Source organism: Chaetomium fimeti (assembly GCF_033439085.1).
Source record: "Chaetomium fimeti strain CBS 168.71 chromosome Unknown B0H64scaffold_3, whole genome shotgun sequence".
NCBI classification, from domain to species: Eukaryota; Fungi; Ascomycota; class Sordariomycetes; order Sordariales; family Chaetomiaceae; genus Chaetomium; species Chaetomium fimeti.
Window position 1 is genome coordinate 2,135,157 of NW_026944331.1, and position 18,678 is coordinate 2,153,834.

The 18,678-nt window shown below is 55.9% G+C and overlaps 9 protein-coding genes and 1 non-coding gene across 10 annotated transcripts; 3 read left to right on the plus strand and 7 right to left on the minus strand.

Moving 5' to 3' along the window:
• Positions 1 to 118: 118 nt before the first annotated feature.
• Positions 119 to 1,259, minus strand: B0H64DRAFT_391701 (uncharacterized protein). The gene is made up of 3 exons (XM_062803492.1): positions 805 to 1,259; positions 579 to 634; positions 119 to 518 (listed from the first exon to the last, which is right to left on the minus strand). Exons 1-3 carry the CDS (start codon positions 814 to 816, stop codon positions 188 to 190), a joined length of 399 nt encoding a protein of 132 aa, XP_062660767.1. The 5' UTR covers positions 817 to 1,259; the 3' UTR covers positions 119 to 187.
• An 824-nt stretch (positions 1,260 to 2,083) lies between these two features.
• B0H64DRAFT_321113 (glycoside hydrolase family 64 protein) lies at positions 2,084 to 3,421 on the minus strand (the record flags this gene model as incomplete). The annotated part of the gene is made up of 1 exon (XM_062800492.1): positions 2,084 to 3,421. One exon carries the CDS (start codon positions 3,419 to 3,421, stop codon positions 2,084 to 2,086), a length of 1,338 nt encoding a protein of 445 aa, XP_062660768.1.
• Positions 3,422 to 3,769: 348 nt separating this feature from the next.
• On the minus strand, positions 3,770 to 4,738 carry B0H64DRAFT_121534 (uncharacterized protein). The gene is made up of 2 exons (XM_062797960.1): positions 4,058 to 4,738; positions 3,770 to 3,962 (listed from the first exon to the last, which is right to left on the minus strand). Exons 1-2 carry the CDS (start codon positions 4,538 to 4,540, stop codon positions 3,918 to 3,920), a joined length of 528 nt encoding a protein of 175 aa, XP_062660769.1. The 5' UTR covers positions 4,541 to 4,738; the 3' UTR covers positions 3,770 to 3,917.
• On the minus strand, positions 4,739 to 5,843 carry B0H64DRAFT_121531 (putative FMN-binding domain-containing protein). Its single transcript, XM_062797959.1, has one exon. It carries the CDS (start codon positions 5,735 to 5,737, stop codon positions 4,937 to 4,939), a length of 801 nt encoding a protein of 266 aa, XP_062660770.1. The 5' UTR covers positions 5,738 to 5,843; the 3' UTR covers positions 4,739 to 4,936.
• A 1,433-nt stretch (positions 5,844 to 7,276) lies between these two features.
• B0H64DRAFT_473394 (uncharacterized protein) lies at positions 7,277 to 8,335 on the minus strand. The gene is made up of 2 exons (XM_062807992.1): positions 7,574 to 8,335; positions 7,277 to 7,517 (listed from the first exon to the last, which is right to left on the minus strand). The coding sequence occupies exons 1-2, from the start codon at positions 7,977 to 7,979 to the stop codon at positions 7,468 to 7,470; spliced, it is 456 nt and encodes a 151-aa protein (XP_062660771.1). The 5' UTR covers positions 7,980 to 8,335; the 3' UTR covers positions 7,277 to 7,467.
• Positions 8,336 to 8,695: 360 nt separating this feature from the next.
• On the plus strand, positions 8,696 to 9,548 carry B0H64DRAFT_121603 (uncharacterized protein). The gene is made up of 2 exons (XM_062797961.1): positions 8,696 to 9,192; positions 9,267 to 9,548. Exons 1-2 carry the CDS (start codon positions 9,040 to 9,042, stop codon positions 9,423 to 9,425), a joined length of 312 nt encoding a protein of 103 aa, XP_062660772.1. The 5' UTR covers positions 8,696 to 9,039; the 3' UTR covers positions 9,426 to 9,548.
• Positions 9,549 to 12,328: 2,780 nt separating this feature from the next.
• Positions 12,329 to 14,118, plus strand: B0H64DRAFT_121625 (uncharacterized protein). Its single transcript, XM_062797962.1, has 2 exons — positions 12,329 to 12,823; positions 12,895 to 14,118. The coding sequence occupies exons 1-2, from the start codon at positions 12,620 to 12,622 to the stop codon at positions 13,798 to 13,800; spliced, it is 1,110 nt and encodes a 369-aa protein (XP_062660773.1). The 5' UTR covers positions 12,329 to 12,619; the 3' UTR covers positions 13,801 to 14,118.
• Positions 14,119 to 14,684: 566 nt separating this feature from the next.
• B0H64DRAFT_t50 lies at positions 14,685 to 14,773 on the plus strand. Its single transcript has one exon. It is a non-coding gene; the product is annotated as a tRNA-Tyr (tRNA).
• A 296-nt stretch (positions 14,774 to 15,069) lies between these two features.
• Positions 15,070 to 15,747, minus strand: B0H64DRAFT_391715 (uncharacterized protein). Its single transcript, XM_062803493.1, has 2 exons — positions 15,520 to 15,747; positions 15,070 to 15,429 (listed from the first exon to the last, which is right to left on the minus strand). Exons 1-2 carry the CDS (start codon positions 15,628 to 15,630, stop codon positions 15,247 to 15,249), a joined length of 294 nt encoding a protein of 97 aa, XP_062660774.1. The 5' UTR covers positions 15,631 to 15,747; the 3' UTR covers positions 15,070 to 15,246.
• Positions 15,748 to 16,900: 1,153 nt separating this feature from the next.
• On the minus strand, positions 16,901 to 17,850 carry B0H64DRAFT_473398 (uncharacterized protein; the record flags this gene model as incomplete). The annotated part of the gene is made up of 3 exons (XM_062807993.1): positions 16,901 to 17,470; positions 17,536 to 17,714; positions 17,779 to 17,850. 3 exons carry the CDS (start codon positions 17,848 to 17,850, stop codon positions 17,107 to 17,109), a joined length of 615 nt encoding a protein of 204 aa, XP_062660775.1. The 3' UTR covers positions 16,901 to 17,106.
• Between the last annotated feature and the right edge of the window lie 828 nt (positions 17,851 to 18,678).

Sequence of the window (18,678 nt, forward strand, 5' to 3'; positions counted from 1 at the left end):
CAGGAGGCAGGCCGAACACCGAATCAAGAACTGAACCCCAAATCAAACCAAAACCGAAGCCCAATCCAACCCCAATCCAATCCCCTGCAACCACCACACCCCTTCCGCAACCCCTCCCCATCCCCTCAACTCCCCATCACCCCATCACACCCAGGCAGGGCGCGTCAGCCCGCCACCGGCCCCTGATTTAGTAGACCTTGTAGCTGCGGATCTTGCGGGCGGGCAGCTTGTGGGTGCCCTTGCCGTTGCGGTAGCTCAGGCCCTTGCAGCCCTTGTTGACGTACAGGTCGAAGGTCTTGGGGTCGGGGAGGAGGTCGGTCTTGGGCGAGAAGCGGGCCTTGTTGACGTTGAGCACGGGCGTGAAGGAGATGTCGTTGCAGCCGCTGTCCAGGCGGCCGCTCATGGTCGTCTTGCGCCCGCCCTTGGCCCACAGCTCCAGCTTCCAGGCCGAGGCGAGGGGGAGCGCGAAGAGGAAGAGGCTGGCCTTCATGGTGGTGGTGGTTTGGGGGGTTTTGGTTCTGCGAGGGTGTGTTAGTGAGGGGTTGGGAGAGAGAGGGGCTCGGATGGGGGGATTTCACTTGTTGGTGGTTGGGACTCGTGTTTGGTTTGTGAGGTTGTGCTGGCTGTTGTGCTGCTGTGGATGTCGATGCTGGTGAATATTCTGCTTCAACTCGGGGGGGGGCCAGCCCTTTAAATATTCATTCCTTGCCCAGCGTGATCGGCTGTCGATACATTCTTGCGGAGGAATGCAGGGAGAGGCCATCAGCTCGGACAGTCCTTCATCGAAGCTACCAAAAGCCTTACTTGCTCAGCCATGGACGCCCAAACACTGGGGATTGCAGCATGATTACGGCAACAACACCCCGTCGTCGTCAAGCTGAGTTACGCCGCGGCCGTGTCATGGTCGTCGTTTGGAGTAGGCACTGTAACCCAACGGTGGTACCGGCCAGCGCCACTGCGGAGAGGCAGCGGCTTGAGATGGTCGATATGTAAGCAGGAGGTCTAGAAACCGTTGGACAGGAGCCGCAGTAGCTCGTGAACAGATCCGGGGAAACGTTGGCACGAGAAAATGGGAAAGTAAGCACTACTGAGCTGAAGGCTGAATGCCTTAGGGGCGCTCCCGTCCTCTGAATGGGTTGCAGCCGAGGCAGCTTGGCGGCCAATATTTGATGTTGGACCCCAATCTGGCGGTATCGGCGTTAGGTTCCGCCGCGTTGTGGCATGATGGTTAGTTACCGCCGTGGGTGATTGGACAAAACATGTCTCAGACCACATTCGCCACGAGACGAGGGACTCAAGAAGTGGCCGACTCGACGAGTGTTTGAGACTGTTGCAAACCGTTGCTGACATCTGCCAAGCAGTCCCCTCGTACGAATACCTGAGAGACACTGCAAGCCACTGTGAGACCGGATACTCACATCTTCCATGCCCCCCTCGAGGCGGTGCGTGCTATTTTGGGAGAAGAGGCTGAAACCCCTCTAAACGCCATAACTGCCCATCCGACGGTTCAGGTGCTGCCCAGGCGCTAACCAGCCGCAACGGAGGGCATGGTTCCCCCGGTTTGAGAATAAGCCTATACTATAGGATCATGATGTTGTTGTTGATGTGCAGGAGAACCACCGAGCCTCTCCCGTTGTGTTACTCGAATATATGCATGACACCTGTTGGGGGCGCAATTTATGCCTCCTTTTGGTCGAACCTCGGCTGCGGGAAGGTGAGTTCTCGTGATGGCTGGTATCGATTTGTCGGGGACGGAACCCCCCCTGCATAACCCTCTCTAGTCTACCAAACCTGTAGGCATTCTTGAGATTGCACCCGAAAGATCTCGGTTGGATCTCATACGAGATCCCGCAATCTTACCCCCTTCCCCCCCCTTACTATCTGACCAAACAAACCAACCCTCAACCGCACCAACCCCGCCGAGCCGAGGCATCTACAACACGCAGTCACCGACACACGCGCCGCCCCTTCCCCCCTTACGGCCCGAATAAACAAACCAAACCAGCACCTCCACTTGACCACACCCACACCCACCCGCTCAACCTCGGCACCCAACCCACCAACCCACGCCATCCCATCCAACTCACCGCACATACGCTCCTCCCCCCCCCACCGCCACAACCAACACCTCCGGCTCCCCCGCCTCCACCTTCCCACTCTCATCCCTCCCCCCATCCGGCTGCACATCATCATACGCAAAGGCATACCCCTTCCCATCCAGGTTGCACCCATGCACCACGCGCGCGTAGTGGTTCGCCGGGCCGGTCATGGCATAAAAGTACTCCGGCGCCGACGGGTGCTCGGCCGTCGCGCAGATGCAGCCGCGCTGGAAGGCGGCGGCGAGTCGTGGGATGATGGCGTTGCGGATGGGGGAGGGGCCGGTGGTGAAGGGGCCGCTGTTGCAGCTGAGGATGTCGGCTGTGCTGGGCCGGGCGAAGGGTTCGGGCCCGATGAGGAGGGAGGCGGAAGCTGGGGGGACCTGGCCGGTGAGGATGCCGGGGGCGGATTGGGTGTTGATGTAGAGGGTGTTTTGGGTTTGGGGGGGTTGTTGTTGTTGGGGTTGGGGGGGCGTTGGTTGTGGTGGGGGGTTGGGGACGGGCTTGCGCCGGAAGAGGGAGAGGCGTAGCCTGCTGTGGAGGTGTTCTTTGGGTGCCTCTGGATGTTGTTGTTGTTGTTGTGATGGTTGTGGTGGTGGTGGTTGCTGAGAGGCGGAGTACTTCTTCCATGCTGCTTCGACTAACGGTTCAAAGTACCCGTCGAAACTCGCGCCTACGGCATTGCCGTGCGTTGGGCTCAATACCCGCAACGGCCTGTCCTGCCCCTGAGGCGTCACGACGAGCTTGTCCCATGGCCGGCCATCCCTGGCGGTCTGCTCTTTCAGCCCGGCACACACTCTCTCCAGGCCGTCTAGCGCCATCCCACTGACGTGCTGCACGGCGCCACCCTTGATTTGCAGCGTCAGTGCAACGGGCAAGCAAGGCACGAAGTCGACGTAGCTGATGTTGGCGAATAGCTGGTCGTTGTTGAGGGTGAACTCGCAAAATGAAAAGTCGATGTCGGCGTTGGGGTCGCTGGGGTTGAGGACTGACGGCTCGACGAGTGCCGCACCACCACCGGGTCCGCCTGGGTTGCGTAGGAAGGTGAGCCGTTTCTCGGCGCTGAACCAGATGCGGCCACCGGCCATCTGTGGGATGGTCACCGTGACTGTGTTTCCTGGAGACCCAAGCAGGATAGCGCAGTCTTGGGTGAGCGGTTGTAGGATCTGTCCCGGCGGCGGTGACTCGGGATAGTAGAGATCCCTGCCGTCCGGCTTGAGGAACACGCGGGCCATGTTGTGCTGGATGGCCAACCCGGTGATGAATGCGTAGACATTATGCGAGTTTGTTTGGTTGGTTAATTGGATTGTGAGTGAACTGGGCATCTTGACTGGCTGGTGAGAGTCTGCATATAAAATGTCCGTATCTGTCCAAAAGGGCCTAGAACTGGTGAATATAAAATACTTAGTATGACGAAGAATAGAAGTTGTTCCTGCTGTTGTGGGGGTGAAACCATGATTCTGAACCTGAGCGTTATTAACCCGCTTTTTAGCCCAAATTGCTGACTTAGCAGCAATTTGCGTCATCCCGTGTATTTAAGGAATCGTACCCGCTTGGCTGCTTTTTGTTCCGGTTTCCAACCCTGTTTCTCATCTACCTTACTGTGATAGAATACTACGGCGTGATCACAATCGTCTTGTCGCTCCAAGTTGGATCCACAAATACGTTACAATCATCTCCCGAGCCAACTAACGTTTATACCCCTACTCTAGACGGCTTGACCAAGATGTAAAGTTGAGTTCCAAGCTTCCCAACTTCCCAAGGTATTACCAGCTCTTTCGACATTGCTACGGTGGGTCGGGAATGCACATTTTCCACTTTTCATCCCTTTCTCCTATCGTTGCCACAGAAACCCTTACAACTTGCCTCATCAACAACATATCCCACCACACCCATTCTGCAAACCCCCGAACCCATCTCCCTCATCCATACCTGCAAAACCCCCTCGCCCACGGCTTGACGGTGCAACTCACATAGCAACTCCCCAACCCAAGATCAACTAGCAGTATGGGCAGGTGGCCGATAACCAATCCAACCCAAGGATTCATCTCCTTTTCTCCGGTCAGATATTCATGGAGCCGCAGCCACGACAGGCCCACGGGGATCCGCGTGCCGACGACGATGAAGACCATGTACCGACTGCCCGTGAGGTATGGCCAGAGAAAGAGGCGGAGCAGGGCGTTGCACACCAGGACGAAGAAGAAGCAGCACCAGGATGTCAGCCGGCGCTCGAGAGGGGTGCAAACGGCGGTCGGGGGTGCCGGGGGAACGTTGTCGTCGTTCTTTTGGTTGACCATGTCGTCCGTGAAAGCTTGAGTTGTATGTGTGGCGGTAAGACGATGTGAGAGGGATAACGACCGGACGTTTACAGTAGCAGTGCAATGAAGAGGGGGCGCGGAGACCAACTCGGATACTGCCTTGGCTCGGAGGTACTGGTTAGCCATTGCAACGATGAACCAACAACTTTGCCAAGACGCCGAACACTGTCGCTCGGCGTATCGCCACACAGAAGCGTCGGTACCTATCCAACGACCAGGGTCTGGGAACGCGTTGTCTGGCAAAACCTTGGTTCTGCAAGTGGTTCCGTGCCTGTGGCTGAGTGCCTGGAAAGCGGGGAATGAGAAACAAGTTCCAAACTTCAAGTTCCGTCGTAGTCGAGAAGGCTATTCTGGAACGTTGAGGATTTCGAGGTTGAAGACGGCGGGGAGAGGAATGCTGCATTCATCTATCTACCACCTAACGGTCAATGCCCTCTTAATTCTTTTGTTCTTAAACCACCCTCGCGAGACGTGGTATTGTTTAGGGGTCGGGAGCGGCCCGCCTTACCCCCCCATTTCCCTTCACTCCTTTTGCCTAAGACGCTTCTCCTCTGCTCGCTGTGCGTCTTTCATGGCGCCCCTCTCCCGAACAACATTGGCCATTCGAAGGCCATCGTCGGTCCCAAGAGCCTCGAAGCCTTCAATGACACCCTCGCGGTCCCCAACGCTCAACTCCTGGCTCATCTTATGCTTTCCCTCGAGGCGGTCGATGGTGATCTCGACACCGGTGATGCTCTTTTTGAGAATGTTGATGAAAGAGCTGGGCGCATCCGTAACCTCCCACGGTGCTGGCCGACCGTCGACGCCGGTGTAGCCCATGATGTTACGCTCGGTATGCTCAGACAAGTCGACAAGCTGCTTGTTAAGAAAGGCGGCGGTTGAATCCGCCTTCGTGTCGAAGAAGATTGTCGCGCGCCCGTAGACCTGTACGGCAGAGTAGTTCCACGTCGGCGCCACCTTGCCGGTCGTTGGCTTGGTTTCCGTGTAGAACTTGGTTGTGACATAGGACTGCACGGGACCAGTAAAGACCACTAGCACCTCTTGTTCGAGTCTGCCATTCGTAGACGTGTCCGAGGCACGTTCGACGGCCTCTTGCATGGCTTTGGAGTGCGGATTCTGCTTGGCTAGATGGCCCCGTAGCGTGCCGAGCTCCGTCTGGCTGTCTTCATCGGCCATATCGAGCAGCCACGGAATGTGGGTGCATTGCAGCGTGGGGTAGTTGGGCGAAGGTAATGTCGTGATGAGGATTCCCAACGGATTCTCGCGGATGAAACCACGCAGTGCCGGGATGTCAGTCTCAACGTGGGCGCTTCGAAAATACATGGCGGTGGTACTCTCAGTCTCAGTAGGTGCGTATCGTGTATGTACCGCAGTTCAGGGGTAATTGAACGATGAAGCTATCATGACCACACCGAACTTTTATGCTCCTCCGAGACGACGAGGAGGGCAGGACGGGGCAGTTCTAACAATTACCCAGCATGGAGTTGCGCTGAGTCATAGCCACGGCGGCGATACCCTTCCCTTGCCAATGACATCCTGTTCCGGGAAATTGCTGACGTGACCGCCACGAGACTGACTGTGTATTTGATCAGCTACCTAAGTACATGTAGTGTCAACAAAGCGTTAGTCTGAGCTCCCATGGAGGTAGACATGGCGACAGCTTTCCGATACCTCGTCTTCTTTACGGGCTTCAGTTCAGGCAGTCCTTGTCGGGCGGGAATATTGAGCTCGCGCACTCTCGCGCGCATGACTTCGACTCACCCGCCGATGGGTTATCGGGGTGAGCTATGCCGCTGCTGCTGAGCTCTCCCCCGTCCACTACCCACCCTTCCCTCTGCCCTCCCGCTCCTCCAATCCGAGAACTACCTCCCCTTACTTTCCCCTGTTCCAGCCCAGCCAGCCACTTACCTACCAACCCTGCCCAAAAGACACCTCCTCCACGCAGCACTTCATCGCGGACCTCACCTCGCACCACACCCTCAAAAACCCTCTGGTCGCGCCTGCTCCGCGTCGGACCCAACCACACCCATCCACAACTCGCGGCACCCCCACGGGCCTGGTCATGGCAACCGTGTAACATGCTGCACCTGCGGCGCTTCCGCCCCGTGCCCTGGCAGCCCCGGAACGACGACGACGACGACGCCGGCGTGGGCGTCACGCCCCGCCCTGGCGCCTGCTGCTACAAGGGCTACGGCAACTGGGTGGCGTGCGTGGGCCGGTGTGCGGGGGACGAGTGTGGGTTGCAGTGGAAACTTTTGTCAATGAACCCGGGCTTGCACAGAGGAGGGGCGCCGGGGAGGTGTGTGCTGGCGAGGTCTTTGGACAAGGGCAGCCTGGCTTGGCTGGTTGAGTAATGGGGGGAGGGAGAAGGCTGCGAGGGAGGAGATGTTGGGGGCCCGGAAGGAGGCGACCGTTGGGTCGTACCCAGTGATTTTGAGTGCAGTACGAATAACGAAATGGGGAAGGGGGGGGGGGGGGGCGGGTGTTCGTCTGGCGTTGTTGGTGTTGGGGGCATGCGAAGGAGTTATTCCAAGTTGCTGGCTGGACGGGAAACCATTTTAGTTGGACAAGTCGAGTTACAAATGACAGCTTCGTCGAGTGCCGCGTGGACGACGCCAACTTTGCAATCTCGACGATTGCCGGCCTTGACATACGCTCCAACACGAGGGTTCTCCTACTATATCGCAGGCTTCATACCCGGAAGTCTTCACGGCAGACACCTCGTGATGTCGTTCACTGCCCCCTTCACCAGTCCCTGCACCAAGACATATGCCGCTCGACAGCCTTTTCTTCCGAAATCAGGGTCAGCACGACATCCCACGCAACTCATGCTCTGTTTCTGTAATGGGCTCGTGGCACTAGGAGTCACAACGCATTGCAATAAGCTAGGTACCTATTACTTAGGGACATGTGTTTCCGGACCAACAGCATCGCAACTCAAACGCTCCACTCAACAACACTGCTCAGACCTGAGATCCTGATACTGACTCTTACCAGTGGACATGAGCCGATATCCCTGCGCCATTCGTGGCAACGGCATGTGTTTTGTGCCATTAACGGCACGCGCCATTGCAGTACATGAGAAACAAATGTCCACATCCACCTAGTAAATCGTTAACAAACGAAGTCCATATCACGGCTAGGTAGTTATGAACTCACGAGCTTGATATTCGCATGCGGCGTTGCTGTTGCACGACGAAGACCCGTCGCAGTAATCGGCACCCGTAGAGCATCCGCAGGTTGCCCGCTTCTCAAGTCCACCAGCAGACTCGGTGGAAGCATCGCCGAGAATGAGTCTGCACTCCTCGCTGCCGAACGCCTCGTCACACTTCGTCAGAAGCTCAGGGATCCTCTTTGTGGCAAAGGTGTTCACCACGTCATCTGCGAGGTTGAGAACAGCCGCCTGTGCATCGGACAGGTTGTTGCCGTGCCGGGTGCGAGCGGCATCGATGTGGGCGCGGGCCTTGGGGGCTTCATTGAAGTATTGGTCTCGCTCCATGAACTGAGCGCTCGAAAAGGCTGCCATGCCCAGGATCAGGGCATTCTTGAGGATTGCGTAATGCATGTTGAAGATGATGGTTTGGAAAGATGGCTCGCAGTTGTAATGGTGAACAGATGCTGGCGTGCTTGGTCCTCAACTCCTGGTTAGACGTGGAGGACAGACCATATTTATACTTGATCGCCCGTTCGGCTTGATACAGTACCAGTGCGCTCCGTCCTAGGTTTTCAACAGGCTCAGGTTCTATTCTCGAACTCTGTACCTCTGCATTGCTAAGAATCGGTACAAACGATGACCCGAACTGTCCTGAGGACAAGCCAACAGAACCTTGGCAATGGCGATGTAGTATTCGTAAGGGAACCTCTATCAAATGATGACCCGAACTGTCCCTTGAGTAGGGAGCCACAAGAAAAAGCCTTTGCGATGGCGATCAGGTACAGACAGCTACATAGTACGAGAAATGAACCTTGGCGATGACGGTGGAGTACTGGCGAGGGACCCGGTATGAATGATGACCCGAACTGTCTCTTGGGTAGCCACAAGAATGAACCTTGGCGATGGCGATGAGGGACCTCCGTGAGGCAAACTCGGAAGATCGGCTGAGGTTCAGCGCAGCCTCGGAAAACCGGCTGAGGTTCAGCACTGTGATGTTACACATCTATTGCCTTAATGGTCACGGCGTCTTGCAGCTCTTGCAGCCCCAAGCACCGAATAGCAATGAGAAGGATGCACGTGTACAGAATTGAAGAAAGATCCACAGTGTTATGTGGTATCCGTGCCTTGGCTACTATGCATAATCGGACCGTTCCTCGTAGTCGTCGCCACTCCAACTATCCGTCTTATGGACCTTGACTATCGGACCTTGATTCTAAACTAAACAGGGGTCTTTGCTTCTTTCTTTCGACTTGCGGCAAGTTGTCCCGCTGCGTCCTATGGTTGCTGTTGCGTTGGAAGCAGCAGTGCGAAGGACGTGCAATCACCAACGACCGAATACTATAAAGCCGGTCTGGTCCAACCACCCAGTCAGTCTTCAGAGGCACCACCCCTTCATCACAACATCTTCCATCCATATCACAAACATTTCCATTCAAGCATACACGAAAGAACAACTTCGAATTCGCTCAACATGAAGCTTCTCTTCCCCGTCCTTGCCTCTGTGGCTCTCGCAGCTGCCGCTGAGAAAGTCTACTCGCCATCGGCCGACATTACTTGCAACTCGGGCGCCAACGGCGGTTGGGAATGTTATCGCGGTCAAGATGGAGATGCTGAAGTCCAAGAGGTATGTCCAAAAATGTCCCTTTACTTGAAATAACGAAAGAAAACAGGAGAATCGTTAACGTGAACATTGCTCAGGTCGTGATTCACAAAGGGCTCGAGGCTCGACATGAGAAAAGACAAGGCTCATGCGACATTAACTTGCCGTGGGTCTCGGCTTGTGCGATTAGCTGCGCGACGCAGCTGTGTAACAGATCTTGGTGCGAGAAGGGTATTTGCCACTGCGCCGAATGTTGAGAGGGCTTTGGCAGCGTTCAGTATGGAACATCATGCTACGCGAGTTGCGAGAGCAGGACTGGGGGTTGGTTATGTGCAGAGTGCATTGGGTCAAGTCGCTGTTTGTTTAACTTAGTCGCTCCTTTTCGCAAACCCAGAAGCTGGTTGCAGTATAGTTCACTCTCTTGATAGGTAGTCAAGTCGACCTTTCCAATCCACCAGCCTTTTGTAAGGCACTGTACATCTGCCCATTTTTCCCTACTATGAGTTGTGATGAATCGTCTGACCCAGTCTCTGAAAGGGATTACACTGAAGTCTGAAGCTAAAGTACCTAACTACCGTACCTTACGTCTTGACTATGTGAAGTGAAACTCAAGGCAACAGGTTGGGGAGTACTGAGAAGCCCCAAAGACCACAGAAGATTCGCTGCGTACCTCGTGTGTTGCACCCTGAGGTAGAGGGAGGCGGGTGGCGGAATAAGACGGATGGACAACATACCGTTCTTGTCACAACAAAACCTTTACTGGATAGACCAGCATCACGTTGGCCAATATGACTCTCATTACCAACAACGCCAATTCTGACTTCGCTTTAGCCGAAAAGTATAGCCTTCCCAATGTCTCCGTATAGCAGAAGTTGAGTCCTCTAGATATGAACCTGCCCTGGGTTTACAGGTTTCGCTGGATCTTGTGCTTCGCTTTGTCTGCTGAGGTAGATTACGCTCAAATGTATACCTTGGATAGTACTTCCTATTCACCAAATGGCTCTACTCTTGAGAACTGACATGGTCGTTTTGTAAGTTACGAGTACCTCCGGGTAGGGTTGGCATATACTGTTGCTGCAATGCCTTGGATCGCCGGCAATGTAGTATGTATATTCCCAACGTGTTGCTACAAATCGATTGCTAACCACAATGTTTCCCAGGGACCAGAGGAGGGTTTTGATCCAGATAGTGGTTGGATCCAATCCATAGGCGACTCTAGCGGCGTCTAGTTCAAGTGCGTATCTTTTCCATTTCCCTCATGAAGGCAACAAAACACGACCTGCTAACACGTTTCTTCCAGGTCTACAGATCCTATTAGGACCTTGCCGCCCTATGAGGAGCTGAAGGCGCAGCACTTTCCCCTTTCCAAGCTCTCAACCGCGTATCTCTCCCCTGGTCGGAGTCATGCGCCAGCTACCCAATCCCCTACCAGCACTTGTAAAAGCGGTAGACTACGCTCGTGGGCTGACGGTGCCTCGGGCAGTGCACCACAATGCTGCCACTTGGACTGGAGACTGTGGGTCACATGAATGGGAAAGTCATCCCCCCGGTTGGCAGTTCTGATCGGGCCGGACCGGAGACAACATCATCAAAAGCCATGCAAGGGCCGCCGTATTCATCCTGGTTACAGATGCCTCCATGCAGCGGAAGCGCAGCCTTGACCGTCGTGCCGGTATGGGGGATAGTGGTAGGGTAACATGTTGCCGCAAGCACTACAAACTTTCCCAGCAGTTGGGGGATGTGAGCAGTTCTAGCACCAGTCCGGTGGAGCCATGTCTGAGGTGGTGTGTATACTGTTGGTAGGTACAGGTACCTAACCCGCTCGCCGGTAGATACACACGGGTGCGCTCTGACAACCCACCAGCGTTTTCGTATAAAGCTACCTGGTACCGCCACGATAATACCTACAATGCGCAGCCCTCTAAACACCGGTGGCCCTGAGACGTGGGTAAGTAAGAATAGAACCTACAGCCGCATGAACTTCCACACGATTTGATCCGAGCCCCCAGGCACGGGATGAGGATCGGTTTTCCTATAGTCAGAAGGTGTTACCCCTATGCCCAGGATGATTATCCCAGCCAAAACCCGGCAGACAAGACCATGCCTCTACCGGCCGTACTGACGATGCCGTTGTCAGCCCCTGAACATTTTGTTCGGCTTTCGCAACCCCATCAACGTGGCGCTGGCCGACTTTGGCTGGGCCGGAGAATCGGCGGAATCCATGTCCACGGTCTGCGCCGGCACCGTTTACTACCGCGCTCCCGAGGTGCTCGCCCACGCCCGATATCGCAGCCCGGTCGACATCTGGTCGCGTGATTAGTCGGCCTTGAGCACGTCGAAGAGCCCCCGAACGAGGACGACTCGTCAACGGAAGCGGACCCCGCGCTCTGCATCTCGGACCACACCGGGTTTCTTGGCCATCTACGACCCCTCACACACCCACCGGCACCTGCTGAGCCAGATGCTGAGTGAGAAGCCCGCCGAGCGGCCGACAGCCGTGCAGTGCCTGGAAGCCGTGTCCGACTTGATTGCCCAGGGCACGCCGCCTGTCACGCCACCGCAAATCGAGCCCGTGACACGCGGGGGCCACGAACACCCCCGCAGTGGCATCGACAGCCAGCCCACAGTCCTCGCCCCGAGTAGCCCCCATGACAAACAGACGTCTGTCCGCCTCTGGAGCAACAGATAGAGCCATCACGGCGGCGACCAAGAAGAGGATGACTTCGGGGACAGTAGCGACGACCAAGATGAAGACGACTTCGCTTTCTCGTCCTCAACCCCAGCTTGTTGAGCGTCCGCCTCCGTCAGTCGGGCTTTCTTCGCAGGAAACAAATCTTGATCTGCTTCCTCGAGAGGTCTTTTCGTAGCCTGCACGGCCGCTGCGTCTCGCTCAGGTCGAAGAGTCCCGGCACTCCGTTCTGTCTCACCTGTCATCATATCTTTGGGCTGGGCGACTGGGGACTGGACAGGGAAGATACTTCCCCGGTGTCAATGCCGAGGAACGCTAACCTCGGACCGTCAAATCAGGAGAGCGAGGCGAGCGTTCCTGGCCTGTCACTGCCGGGGGGTGAGTCTGCCAAGGCGGTAAGCCCCTGGGATTTGCGTGGAACCGTCCGTGCAAATCACGGAGCTTGCCTTGAAACGGAAACACCACGAGGAGTTCCCCGGTTCATTGGCATTCCAGTTTCCGGGTCGGGATGTGGGGAGGTCGGGGAGATGCGTGAAGCACTCAAGATGGGAATTCTCGGAATCAGCGACATGGTTGCACATTTCTTGTTGCTCCCCTCTCCCTTTCCCTTTGTTCGGCCCGTTCCCGTTCATCGTTTTGTTTGTTTTTCTCCGCCGGCTCCGCTATCTCGGTTTCATGTTGACTTGAGTCTCAACTGCCTGCTTCGGCCACCACCGGAACGGCGGTGGGCAACCCGCCCACAGTTAATTTCGCCTTGCCACGATGGAGTCGTCACCGGGTCCCCCGCCGGGGCCGCCTCCGATGTTCCCCATCAGTGAGCGCATCGCACTCCTTTCCCGGGTCCACATCGGTACTACCATACCTCTGCTTGTCTTGTGTCTCGTTCCCTTTATCTACCGGATGTACATCAGAATCTGGCCGGTATGGAGGTTCGGGGTAGACGACGGCTTCATCGTCGCTGGCCTGGTAATCCTCCCGCTTCCGGCATACCACCGCCCCTCCTTTTCTAAGCTCGACGCTGACGCTTTCGTCGCCAGTTATGCGCCATCACCGACTGGGCCTTGCTCGTAGAGGAGCTTTATTTTGAGACACAGCTGATCTCCTTCGAAGAAACTCTCTTTGCAGTCAAGTTAGCCTACTTCGCCATACCGGTGTGGGCTATTGCCATGACACTGATCAAGACATCAATTATCCTTACGCTCCTTCGGCTCCCACTGAAACAGTCATACAAGGTCATGTTGTATATCTTACTGGCCGTCCAGCTCGGCTTCGGCATCGCCAATACCATCTACAACTTCGTCAAATGTCAACCCTACCATGCCGCCTGGGACATGAGTGTCATTGACAGACGATGCCCCAGTGGCGAGACCGACATCGCCGTCTCCAACTTCACCTCGGCTTTAAACATCGCAACCGACTTGGTTTTGTCCGTCACGCCCATGTTCATGTTCTGGAATCTGCACCGCCCGTTACGCGAGCGCATCCTGATCTGCAGCCTGACAAGCATCGGCTTGTTCGCCACCTTCGCCTCCGTCATGAAAGTGGTCGTCATTGCGGAATGGAACACGGCGGGGGACTCCTGGTCCACGGCCATTGCGATCGCGACATGGACCATCACCGAGCAGTTCGTCTCCATTTTAGCCGCCTGCAGCCCCTCGCTCAAGAAGCCCATCGAGACCTTGCTGAACAAGTTCGGCATCCCCCTGGTCGAGCACGATCCCAACATTTCCTTCATGCATGTCCCCCCCGACATGCGAGGATCGGAAGCGGCGAGGCGGCGGGCGAGGGGGTTTCTGGGCGATGAGGAGGCGCAACCGAGCCCTGTCCTGTCGCACACGGCGACTGAGGCAAGCCGGAACAGGGATAGTGAGAATTGGGGGAAGAAGTCGCTGTGCAGTTCGGCAACGGCTTCTACTTCACGTACCGCTCTTCGGGGGACTTGATGCATCATCGATCATCGGCAGACACAGGCCTTTGGATCTCAGACCATTGTCTGGTTCGCGGAATGACGGGTGAGGACCCGGGCTCGAAGTCCCTCCTGCGACATGCCCGGAGGAACGTCAGTCATCCCCCGCCCGCGTTGGATCACCCAACTGGAGGCGACAAATCATCACATCCTCGGATGCGTTCCAAGTCTCCTGCCAAGTGGAAACAGGTAAGATTCCGATACGTGACTCTGCTTGAGAACTGCGGCCGACAACCCGTTCATTACCCAGCTCCCCAACGTCGAGATTGTTTTCCCCAGGACCTCACGGCCACCCTTTTCGGCCCGGCTCTTCCAACACCAGCTTCAGCCTACGAGCAACCCTGAACACCGAGACGAGAAGAACAAGGAATCTTCCGCGGCATGGCATAGATGGTGACGAACAGGGGGGAACCAATACCTGGGTCGCCGCTACCAGGGTTGGCGGGTCCACACGTACACACCTGGCTCTCGACAGAAGCCCTAGACAAAACCCCTCGAACATATGGAAGTGTGTAGCTGGGCATCCATCGTGGGTTGTTCCAAGCCAGGATGACCTGCCACTCCCAAGCAGTACCACTATGGCAGCGGCTCAGCTCCACCGTGGAAAGGAGGCATGGGGAAGGCGGGAAGGGCCGCTAAAAGGGGGCGTGGAAAAGGGGTTGTGTTCTTGAAGGGACTCGGGACACCAGGACACATTTCAACCCTCCACGACATCTCTTCCAACACCCTGCGGTTGCGTCCAAAACGGTATAGTTGTGCCCAGAGACCACCTGTGTTGGCCAGGTCATGGTCGGAAGAGACCTTCTCGGCTTGTGTGGAGTTGATAACTAGGGCTTGCTCCACCTGCCGACCATGCAATAACCCCTTGTGGTGTAGTTGGCTATCACGTTCGGCTGTAAAGGAATTTATTGATTACCGAAAGGTCACCGGCTCGATTCCGGTCGAGGGGACTTCTTTTTTTCTCGCATGAGCACTGGCCTCGTTCCGTCATCGAGATTCGAATCAGGGGACCTTAGACTGTTGCCAACCACTGTCGGCTTTTGTGGGGGAATTTGATGGGTGGCTAAGGTGACTTACTGCGTACAAGAAGACCCGGGCTTGGCCTTGTTTGGTAACCGCAGCCGTATCTTAGCCCCTGAATAACCAAACTCTCTACGGAGTACAGCAGCTTCCACTGTTACAGATGCATGAGACAACGGGCTTAGTCACGAAGTATGGGAAGCGGGATGTAAAACCTGGAGGTGTCACGGAATAGAGCTGTTGGGTGACTGCAGTCGTGTTTTATTTCAGTTGGCCTCCGCCCACTAAATCCCCAAAGAGCCCCCTTCGATAGCACAAGCATATGTAACTACCTAGGTAGGTATGTAGTATTTCCATCCGGCATTACCACATTGGCCCAACCCGGGGCATGGCAGTGACCAGATTAACCGCAAGCATCGCAGACTGCCTGTGCAGCAGTGAGCACGGCCGGGGCACCTGCAATGCCGCAGCCGTCAATGACGCAAGAGGCGGCGCTGGTCTGGAGTTCGTCGAACTTGCCGCACATGCAGGGGTAGTCAGTGTCCGCACAGCCAACCGCTACGGCAGCCTCGAGGATGCAGGGAGCCTGATCGATGGTTTCCCCACGTTAGCGTGATTCTTGTTTCAAAAGGGCTTCCGCTCGATGAGAACTCCTACGGCGCTGAGAGAAACTTACACCGCAAGCGGGGATGTCCGCCACCTGGGGGCACTCAGCCTGGCGTCTGACGGCGGGGCTGGCGGAAACCACGGCGGCGAGGGTAGCAATGATAAGAGTGGAGAACTGCATTATGGCTGTTGGTTCGAAAGAAGTGTGTTTGATAGACTTGAGGATGCTGTGTATCTGTTGGTGTGTATCTGTCCGTGTGTTGAAGGGAGAAGGGAGGTCTGGGGAAAGGAAAAGGGCAAGTATTTATACTATTCTAAGCTTCATGACATGCTGCCATCAGCAGTTGACGCCAAGGATATTATGCTTTCTCCTTCTGTTTCGTTACCCTCGCCGCCACCCTTTCCCGATCCAACCCCTCACTCTAGTTTCCTTATTTTGTGTCTTGCCGATGCTTGTAGCCAATGGCGTAGTACGCTACATGGCCCATGGAGCTGAGGGCTACCCTACATCAACGTGCGGTGTTCAAGAACTTGCAATGGTGGAGTGGAGGGCCGGGACTTTTGGTCAGGTCCGACACACATCAGATCCCTTCATGCACGGCCTGAGATCCGTATGGGGTACCTGTCCGGAAAAGGCAGGTTTTTACCCCGGATTTTCGTCGATCCATTCTCCTTCGGCACCCGTTGACCTCACACTTCGCGGGGAGAGCCAGGGTACGGGGCTCGGCGCTACACGGCATCGGCTGGGGGTTACATCCAAAATTGGGGAGAGCCCCTTACCGACCTCGCCAACAAATAACATCTGATCAGGCCGTGTTTGCCCGCCGAGGTATGCAACTATGGCCTCCCATGTGAAGCTCAGTTCTGACATTGGACCGTGTACAATCGTCTCCAAACCCCACCAACCTCCTGGGGTAGGTAACATCCGTCAAACTCGAGCCCCTTTCATGTAATTTATCTCCCGAGCCAACCGGAGGGTTTACACACAGTTCTCCCTCCAATGTATGGCGTCGCCTCGGACTTACTCATACCCACAAACTAGAACCTGGAAGGTAACTGAACCGAAACTTGGGTCACACGAACGTCACACCGTGCGTTGTAGGTGTTGAGCTGTCAAATTGAACAGGGGCGTCTCGGGGCGGGAGACAGAGGGAGCTCTTAGCTTGGACGAATGACAACATTGAGTGGTAATATTGCAACACCTCGCGGCCGACGATCGGCTGAGCCTCGGGCCTTCCAATATTGCTGTGATTATTGTGTATCGATGTGGGATTAGTTGCTTAAGGTAGGTAGGTGGCACAGTGGCACGGTGACAAAGGTAACAATTAATGAGAACTGCTGATGTCACCCTCGTAGGAGTTGCGTTGCCGAGAAAGAAATTGAATGCATGTGAGAAACCATTGGAGACATCCGGTCATGGGACAACACCAAACTGGTTGAACACATGGTATGTAGGTAGTTGGTTCTTTACCGACGGCCCCGACTTCCTCCGGCCATCAATCATGGTGCCCCTCGTAGTGCGAGGACTGTACGGATTTACCTGCCTCTCAGCGCAACGGGACATGGACAGCCTTCTAATGAACCGTGCCACTTCAGAATCCTCCAAACCAGCTCTGTTAACCCCTGAACTACTCCCCTCAGGTTGATCTAATACATGTCAACCAAGCTCCTCCAAGGTGAAGACATTCACCCAGCCAAATGCCAAATCCGCAATCGTCCACACCATATCGCCATCCCGCCCCATAACAGCCACCCACGGCGCGGCGTCGGAAAACACCGACCCCGCCCCAACCCCTGACGTCCTGACATCCCACACCGGACGATTAGCATCGTACAGCACAAAGTTCCCATCCCCACCAAAGCCCAACTCGCACAAGGACCCGTCGGCCCCGCACGCGGCCGAGTGCCTACTGCTCGCCCACCTGACCGCCCACTCGGCACCAGTGGTGACGAGACCGACCAGGTTCCCGTCGGCCCGCAGCCGCGTGACCAGCGCCGTCTTGCCGCCCAGCGACAATGACCTGGGTATGACGGACTATTGGGTTGGTAGAGGGGGTGGGTGGCGGGGCCAGTTGCTCGTGTTGACGGGGATGGAGTGGAGGCGAAGTCGGGTTGGAGGGTGAGCGGGGGGCTGCCGGCGCCGGGCTCGTAGACGATGAGTTGGGTGTTGGTGTTGAAGATGGATTGTTGCTGTGCGCCGCAGGAAGAGGCGTCGGCGAAGTTGGCGCTGGGGCTGTGGGTTTGGAATATGTCGTCGTCGGTTACCTGGTAGATGGGTCACACGGCTATCTCAATTTGGCCTCGGTCTCTTCTAAGCCTGGGATTTTACTAGGGCCGGAAGCACTTGCAGCGAGCCCGTTCTCCCACCCGTTGATGACGATGGAGAAGCCAATGTAACCATGTTGATGGCCCCAAATCCACGTTACGTGGTGGATGATGTGAGATTACCTACCTTACTCAACCCATCAACCTACAAAACATTGCCGTTCTCATCAACGCCCTCTTCCCCGCACGGCCCGACCGCGTTGAATGTAATGGCCGCCTTACGGCACGGATTGTCGTCCTGGCCGAAGGCGATCTGGTGGAGACAGCTCCGGCAGCGTGTGTTCTTGATCACTGCATGGGATACTGTCTGCTACCGAACCGGACGACAACTGACAGTATTCGCGGCCTTGTCGTGGCTTTCTACAGGGTGCCTGGTCAGACTTCGAGGAATAGCAGCACCCTCAACCCAGTGGTTGGTGCGCAGGCGGCGATGGCTGCCCGAAGCGAACCGTTGGCTTGGTGGGCGATTAATATGGTACTGTTGGGGGAGGCCATCCCAACAACGCAACAAGCTGCGCGGGAAGCCAGTGCCCACGCCGACCTCGAGCACTTTTATGTGGGAAAGGCTGAAGGCCAGTTGGCTTGCAACTAGAGTTGCCATGCGAGCCGGCTGCTCCTTGGGAAGGGACATCTCTGGGAGTTCCCGGGGTAGCCGCTCTAGTAGGCCATGCTCCCGGAGCACATCGAGGATCGTATCCCGAATCGGTGTTGGCCTGGTTGCCCGAGTCTTGGTAGCGAAGTGGCGGGGTGGCTGTGTTGCATGTTGGCTCTGTACAGTTCAACCCTGGTTTGTTTGTTAGCGCGTCCGATCTGACAGGGGTCCCGGTTCAAAAGTTGAAAAACCCTACCTTGACAGCCCAACAACGGTTTAAAATGGAGGAAACTGTGATAAATAGAATGTTTT